Source organism: Cnephaeus nilssonii (genome assembly GCF_951640355.1).
Source record: "Cnephaeus nilssonii genome assembly, chromosome: 12".
NCBI classification, from domain to species: Eukaryota; Metazoa; Chordata; class Mammalia; order Chiroptera; family Vespertilionidae; genus Cnephaeus; species Cnephaeus nilssonii.
In genome coordinates, this window is record NC_137083.1 from 81,080,817 (window position 1) to 81,089,340 (window position 8,524).

The 8,524-nt window shown below is 65.9% G+C and overlaps 1 protein-coding gene across 1 annotated transcript in view; it reads right to left on the bottom strand.

Annotated features, from left to right (window-relative positions):
* Positions 1-327: 327 nt before the first annotated feature.
* Positions 328-8,524, bottom strand: part of PTPRN2 (protein tyrosine phosphatase receptor type N2) — a gene marked incomplete at both ends in the record, with an annotated part of 459,743 nt that continues 451,546 nt past the window's right edge. The window contains 2 exons of the mRNA XM_079785821.1: positions 328-399; positions 1,550-1,623. Coding sequence (XP_079641947.1) covers positions 328-399; positions 1,550-1,623 — 146 coding nt within the window. The remainder of the gene's footprint in view (positions 400-1,549; positions 1,624-8,524) is intronic.

The following is an 8,524-nucleotide window of genomic DNA, read 5'->3' on the forward strand; positions in this document are numbered from 1 at the left end:
GAAGTTACAGGTCACAGGCCTAACCCAGGACCACACAGATTCGAGAGCCACGCAGCAGAAACAATAGTGTTTGCGATGGAGAGTGAGAACTGAGCTTTCAGGAAAACGGAGTTCTTTTCAAGACGGCGAGGGTAGATGGACAGGTTGCCCCCAAACTGGACGATCCCACAAACCTCTCTTCATTATTATTTAATTGAACAAAAATACACGTTTTTAACGGCTAAGCTGTAGTGACTATGGGATGGGGGACCTTACTACTGGGCAGTTACACTGGAGACACATCATCGACGCCGTGGCTCCCGCAGGCTGCGGCCGGGCTGCGGGCGCTCACTGGGGAAGGGCCTTGAGGATGGCGTTGACCTCCTCGGCCACCGCTGTCAGAGCGAACTCGAACTGCGCCTGCGGGACGAGAGGGCGCGTGAGTCCAGGCAGGTCCTCTGAGGGGGACACGGATGCCACGCTGGGGCGGACCGTGAGGGCAGGCGGGGCACGGACAGTCACAGTGGCGACCATCGGGGCAGACCCTCAGCCACAGAAAAGGCAGAGTTACCCCAGCCTCAGGAGCCAGCCAACTACCCACCCCAACCTTGACCCCTGCCCTCGGATGACCTGAGCTGTGACATGGGGATGTATCGTTTCTGCAGTGTTTTCCCAGGTGTAAAGTTGATAACTTTAAATAAAAAATGTCTTGAGAGACATCAAGTGTGTGTGAACTACGGCATACTTCCCTACTGGTCGCGTAAGACCCGGGCCGCTCTGCCTGTCCCGGGCGGCGGCGGCGGTGACTTCCCAGGTGGGACTCCATCGTCCTCGCTCCCGCCCAGCGCAGACACCGCGGGCCCGGTCTGATCTCTGACCGGCAGAGAGGACCACGGGGCCGCTCACACTCCGTGGGGGAACGCACGGCCCGGAGGCGATGGCGCCCGGTCCCAGGACGGGGCCTCGGGCTGCAGGCACCCCCTGCCCACGCCACGGCAGCCGATGGCACAGCAGCCGGTTTGCCACCGGGTCCTGAGGGGGCAGGCAGCTTGGCAGGGCTTCTCGCGGCGAGCCTCCTGTGTGGGCGCCAGGAGCGCCGAGCGGCGGACACGCCAGCAGGAGAGACCGCTTTGGGGCGCGGGCAGTGGCTTGGAGTGGGCGTGGGGCTGTGGTTGGAGAGGGTTATTTCTGGAATGTATTTCACCCTCGTTCTAGTCCTGGTTCCCCCGAGGCAACATGGTCTTGTCTGCACCCCCGATGTTGCCAACTCGCCTGTTCAGTGAGTGTGCACACGAGCTATTTAGGGGTGCCTGGGGACCCCAGTGTGCCCTGGGACACTCCGTGGCCCCGTCCCAGGGCTGTGGTGTGGGAGCGGGGAATGGGACTGGGCAGAATCTGACGGCTCCCTGCCAGGGTGTGGGGCTAGCTGACCTCTTTCTATAGAAACGTGGTGTCTCCCCCAACTCCCCAACGTCTGGGGCCCAGACATCCCGGCGGCGGGTGGGACTGCGCTGTGCCGCCTCCTCCCTCCTCGGGGGCCCAGGCCCTGCGCCCGCAGCCCGGGGCGTACCTGGGTCTGGACCATGCCCGGCCTCTGGTCCCGCAGGTGCTCCAGGGTGGCTGCGATGTCGATCTCTTTAGCGCCTGCAAGAAACCCGTGGGCCGAGTTCAGACGGGACAGTCCCGGAGACAGACATCGCGTGGCCGCCTCGCGCCCACGGCCCCGGGCTGGGCGCGGTCTCCGGGGACCCGCTCCCTCAGCAGGCGGGCGCTGCGCCCGGTTCCCAGGACCCAGCCGGCAGCGTCCGGCCCCGGAACTGAGGGGCCTGGGCTGAAGAATGCTGCCCACGCCAGCCATCGCCACAGACACGGGCTGCATCTTAGCGCGCATCCCCAGCCGCAGGAGGTACACGCGGCTTCATTGCTTGGTGCGCAGGTTTCTTCCGCAGAGAAATGGAAAGTCCGACCGGCCACGTCCATCTCACTCTGGGCCTCCCGTGCCGAGCGCCGCGTGGAGAAGGCGCCGTGCCGGCACGGGAGGCCGGGGTCCCTGGGAGCCCCCTCCCGCAGCGCCCGCCACGGCCACGGCGGCCTTTGTGGCGACCACGCTGGCGTGTAGCCTCAGCGTGTCACCGCGCAGCACCCGGTGCGGCTGTGCGCGGTCCTGCAGCTCCGGGCGCGGAAGCCTGTGGGCCACGTCGGTCACGCACAGCGTGGCGGGATCGGGAGCAGGAGGCGCCGCATCCACCGGCAGCATTTCTACTCCCCGCCCTACAGCACCCGCGGTCCCCGCCCGTCCCTCCGGGCCTAACGGCCTGTCCGCGGGGCAGGGGGCCGCCCATCAGGACTGGGCACACCGGCGGAGGGCCCGTCCCCGTGGACGTGGAGGAGAGGCCCCGAGTGGGCAGCCCACTCACCCTCAGACACGGACTCAGTGGACGGAGCTTCGCCGTCTCCATGGCCCGCTCCGTTCTCCCTGAGTCCCAGGTTCAAGGGCTTATTTGGGGGGAAGTGAGCAGCCGGAGCCCTTGTCCGAGCTGCAGCAGCGAGAAAGAAGGTGGGGGAGGGGCGCGAGGGTCCGGGAGGGTACATTCCGCCCCGGGAGGGCAGACCAGGAGGCCAGGATCCTCGGGGAACCCGCCGGCAGCCTGCCCAGACCCGTGTCCCGGTCCCCGAGTGGGGCCAGCGGGGCGCAGGCCTCCGGTGTGGGGACAGTGTGGGCGTGGCAGGAGCTCTCGGTGACAAGGGCCGTGGGTGAGGGGACATGTGCGTCCCGCCCACTCGGACGCCAGGGCCTTCAGAGGAGGAGGAGGAGGCCCTCGGGACAGCGGGGGCCCGGGGACTCGGCAGGAACTCTTCCAGCAAAACAGCGCGGGCTCCCCGCCCCGCAGCTGGTAAACGCCTGGGAGGCGCCGGCCGTGGCGGATTCTAAAACCGCCGGGATCGGACGGATGAGCTACAACCACACGGGGAAACGGCCCAGAGAGAAGCCGTCCGGGCATCACCGAGAGCAGTCTGCCTCCACGTCTCCCCACGGCCACCCCCTCATGGCTACCCTAGCCACAGCCCCCCTCGCCCCCCGCCCCCCCCAGCCACGGCCACCCCTGCCACAGCCACCCCCACGGCCACCCCCCCACAGCCACCCCCACAGCCACCCTCCAGCCACCCCCCCACAGCCACCCCCAGCCACTCCCCCCCACAGCCACCCCCACGGCCACCCCCCCACCACCACCCCCCAGCCACCCCCCCAGCCACCCTCCAGCCACCCCCCCACAGCCACCCCCACGGCCACCCCCCCACAGCCACCCCCAGCCACTCCCCCCCACAGCCACCCCCATGGCCACCCCCCCAGCCACCCCCCCAGCCACCCTCCAGCCACCCCCCCACAGCCACCCCCCAGCCACTCCCCCCCCCAGCCACCCCCAGCCACTCCCCCCACAGCCACCCCCATGGCCACCCCCCCAGCCACCCTCCAGCCACCCCCCCACAGCCACCCCCAGCCACTCCCCCCCACAGCCACCCCCATGGCCACCCCCCCAGCCACCCCCCCAGCCACCCTCCAGCCACCCCCCCACAGCCACCCCCCAGCCACACCCCCCCCAGCCACCCCCCAGCCACTCCCCCCACAGCCACCCTCCAGCCACCCCCCCACAGCCACCCCCAGCCACTCACCCAGCCACCCTCCAGCCACCCTCCAGCCACCCCCCCACAGCCACCCCCAGCCACTCCCCCCCACAGCCACCCCCATGGCCACCCCCCCAGCCACCCCTCCAGCCACCCTCCAGCCACCCCCCCACAGCCACCCCCAGCCACTCCCCCCCACAGCCACCCCCACAGCCACCCTCCAGCCACCCTCCAGCCACCCCCCCACAGCCACCCTCCAGCCACCCCCCCACAGCCACCCCCAGCCACTCCCCCCCACAGCCACCCCCACGGCCACCCCCCCAGCCACCCTCCAGCCACCCCCCCAGCCACCCCCCAGCCACCCTCCAGCCACCCCCCACAGCCACCCCCAGCCACTCCCCCCACAGCCACCCCCATGGCCACCCCCCCAGCCACCCTCCAGCCACCCCCCCACAGCCACCCCCAGCCACTCCCCCCCACAGCCACCCTCCAGCCACCCCCCCACAGCCACCCCCAGCCACTCCCCCCCACAGCCACCCCCACAGCCACCCCCCAGCCACCCCCAGCCACACCCCCCCACAGCCATCCCCCCAGCCACACCCCCCCACAGCCACCCTCCAGCCACCCCCCCACAGCCACCCCCAGCCACTCCCCCCCACAGCCACCCTCCAGCCACCCCCCCACAGCCACCCCCAGCCACTCCCCCCCACAGCCACCCCCACAGCCACCCCCCAGCCACCCCCAGCCACACCCCCCCACAGCCACCCCCAGCCACTCCCCCCCCCAGCCACCTCCCAGCCACCCTCCAGCCACACCCCAGCCACCCTCCAGCCACCCCCAGCCACTCCCCCCCACAGCCACCCCCACAGCCACCCCCACAGCCACCCCCACAGCCACCCCCCCACAGCCACCCCCTCATGGCCACCCCACCACAGCCACCCCAGCCTATAATCATAGGAACAATGATGCACAGAAACCCGTTGCTCTGAGAACAAGTTTCCTCAGAGTCGGAGCTGGTATGTGAGCGAGGGGGCCAGAGCTGTGTGCGTTCTGTCCCTCACCCAAGGGCAGAAATACAGTTTAATGTATTTTTATTGATGTCAGAGAGGAAGGGAGAGGGAGAGAATCACGGATTAGCTGCCTCCTGCGCCCCCCCCCCCCCACCCCGCCGCCCCCGGGGATCGAGACTCAATTCGGGCCTGTGCTCCGGCCGGAACCGATCCCTGACCTGGTTCCTAGGCTGATGCTCAACCACTGGGCGCACTGCCCGCCCCAAGAGTATTTTTTCTATTGATTTTTAGAGAGAGTGCAAGGGAGAGGGAGGGAGGGAGGAGGGACTTCGATGTGAGAGAGACGCAGCAATTGGTTGCTTCCCAAACCTGCCCCAACCGGAACCAGGATTGAACCTGCAACCCAGGTCCCTGGCCTTGACTGGGAATCGCACCCGAGACCCTTCAGTGTGCAGGCCGAGCCACTGGCCAGGGACGGCCACGCGGGTGAGCTCGCGGACACCGGCAGCGCCAGCACTGGAACCACTTCTTACGGGAGGGGGTTCCGATTCCTCTTGGAGCTCCCGCGGGCTGAGTGCCAGGCGATCCCCCAATTCCGTCCGCCCACAGCCTCGTCCCGGGCGCGCGGGGCCTGGCTCGCTGTGCAGAGGGTCCCCCTCACTCGTGCTCGCGGCACCTCAAAACGCAGCACCTAGTGAGCTCTCGGCCCCCCCTCCAGCCTGCGGCCCGGCCGGTGCGGGAGGGTGGGGCCGCGGGGCAGGCCGCTCTCCGGCGGGGAAGCTCTGCGCCCATCGCACCCTCCGGAGGGCCAGGCGGCCTGGGAGGCACGCGTGGGGGAGCTCACGCCCCGAGGCGGCGGCCCCACCAGCGAGGGCCTGAGCTTCGTTCCCGTTGCTGCGTGTGGAGTCCGGCGGCGGCAGCAGGCTCCACCCGCTCCGCTCTGCTGCCGAGGCGGCTCCCAAGCCCCGCCCATCTGCGGCCTGGACCTGCTATTGAAGTCCACAGTCATGCCCGGCCGGTGTGGCTCAGTGGATAGCACGTCAGCCTGCGGACTGGAGGGTCCTAGTTTCCATTCCGATCAAGGGCAACATACCTCGGTTGCAGGCTCCTCCCCGGGCCGAGGTACTGGTTGGGGCGCGTGCAGGAGGCAACCAATGGCTGTGTTTCTGTCTTTCCCTCTCCCTCCCACTCTCTCTAAAATCAATGGAAAAATATCCTCGGGTGAGGATTAACAAAACCAAACCAAAGTTAACATCTAGCCCGGCTGGCTGCCTTAATGGTCAGAGCGTCGGCCCAATCACCAAAGGGTCATGGCTTCCCTTCCCAGCCAAGGGCACGGACCTGGGTTGCAGGAAGCCGCCCATTGTCTTCAGTAGCACAGAGGTGTGGACAGGAGCCCGGAATGCTGGTGACCCTTGAGCCCTGGCAAAGGTCAGAGCTATGCACCCACTGTTTAGTCAAGACAACGGTAGCTGAAGCAACTTCCCCACCAGACAGACATGTAAACCCTTACATGTTGAGTCGCAGGCGTTCTTTATCTCTTCTGCACACTCATCCCTCGTCGGACTAAACCCTTACAGATAAGATAGTCTGCCTGTTACTGGAAATTGCCTGCCTAAGGGCTATAGGTGCATCCCAAACTGAATAAAAGGATGGCCAGGCCCGAGCCCAAGCGGAGTCCTTATTGCGTTGGGCTCCCGCCTGGTCCCCCAATATTTCCAAATGATTGTTTCTTGTCTCGTCTCTTTCATTTGCGTGCGGCCTCTCTTCCAGAGCCCGAACCCTGAACCACGCGGGCCGTGGGTCTTCACACTGGGCGGCAGGTTTGATCCCCAGCCCAAGTCTGGGTGTCTGTGGAGGCGACCAGTCCACGTGTCTCTCTCCCGTGGGTTTCTCCCTCCCATCTCCCATTCCACTCTAAAGGCAAAGGGAAAAACACCTCCCGCGGGGATTAGCAACAAGCTCACATCTAAGAAGGCCTGGGACCCTCACAGCTTCTTGGACACCATACGGACACACAGGCCGCGGAAGGCAGAGTGGGCGGCTGTCCGAGCTCAATGCTCCCGTGCGGCCAAGGACACCAGCAAGAGAGCGAGGAGGCTCCCATGGGAGGGAGAAAGCGCCATCTCGCGTCCGACGAGGGATGAGTGTGCGGAAGAGATAAAGAACGCCTGCGACTCAACAACAGCGGCCGGCGGGGCTCCGTGGCTGAGCATTGACCTATGGACCAGGAGGTCACTGTTCGATTCCTGGTGAGGCCACATGCCTGGGTTGTGGGCTCGGTCCCCAGTGGGGGCATGCAGGAGGCATCTGGTCAATGATTCTCTCTCATCATTGATGTTTTTCTCTCTCTCTTCTCGCCCTTCCTCTCTGAAATCAATAAAAATGTATTAAAAAAATTTAGCCCAATTAAAAAAATGACCAAAGGCCCTGGGCAGTGTTCTAAGTGGTTAGAGCGTCGGCCCAATCACCAGGGTCATGGCTTCCCTTCCCAGCCAAGGGCACATGACTGGGTTGCATGCTCGATCCCTGGTCCCGGTTGGGGCGCAGACAAGAGGCAACCAATCACTGTGTCCCTCCCTCCCTCCCTCCCTCCCTCCCTCCCTCCCTCCCTCCCTCCCTCCCTCCCTGTCGCTCTCTCTAAAACTCAATGGAAACATATCCTTGGTTGAGGATTAACAACAACAAATGAGCAAGGAGTTGAACAGACGTCTCTCCACAGAAGACACCCAGATGGCCAACAAGAGCCGGAAAGCGCCCAGCGCACCGTCCGCAGGAAGTGCAAGTCGGAGCACAGCGAGCTCCGAGCTCCGCTCCCGGGAGAGGGACGGGAAAGCCCGGAGCAGTGCACGTGGGAGGGGATGGGAGAAGCTGACCTGCGTGCACGGTGGATGGGAACATAAAACGGTGAGACAGCACGGAGCTTCCTCACAGTCACACGCAGGATTTGTACGTGACGGGATTCCACTTTGGGGGACGCCACAGGAGGAAGCAGACGGCTGCAGAGGTGTTTGCCCGGCCTCGTTCCCAGCAGCCAGGAGCCCGAGGCCGCCAGGGGGCCATGGCAGGGGGGTCCATCCACACAGCGGGGTACGGGGACCTCACTCTGAATGATGTCAGCCCCCGGCGGACAAGCACTGTGCAGTCCCACTCACACGAGGGAGCGGAGGCGTCAGACCCACAGGGACGGCAAGTGGGAGGGGACAGCCGTCTCCCACCGGGAGGCGCAGCGGGGGCAGAGAGGAGAAGGGGAGCTGGACGGAGGCCTGGGCCCGCAGGCCCGCTCACCTCCACGGGGCAGCACCCCCCAGCAGCCCAGGCTTAAAAGGCAGCTCTGGCTCATTCACACCCTGAAGGGAAGCCCGGTCCCTGGGCCCTGCCAGCAAAAGGAACGGCCTCCCCGAGAGCGGCTGGGGGTGGGGGTGTCCCTGGGTGCACGGAGGACAGTGCCCCTGAGGGACCCACAAGCGTGATCTTTGGGAAGCTCCACTCCTGTACACACACACACACACACACACACACACACACCAGCCCTGATGACATAGAACAAAGCAAACCCGTGTGTAACGAGGTGCCCGGCGACATGAGAGCGAGCCTTGGCCCGCGCGGCCGGGAGGCACTGCTGCCCGTGGCCGAGTCTCCCGGGAGAGGAACGCGCCCCCTGAACCCGGTCCGATGCCAACACGAGTGAAGAGTTAGAAACGCGTTCGCAGCCAAGAAACAAAGGTGCCGCAGGCTCTCGGGCTGGTGCGATCCTCCTGCCACAACCTGGGCGAGCCTGAGCTGTTTCCTGCGGTTCCAGCTGCTAATGAGGAGACGGCTATTCCTGGCTTATTTCTCAAAGGTCCCTAAAGGAGCCCTAGTCCCCGGTGCAGGAGGCTTTGCAAAGGCATTCTCCGGTCCTCGTGCAA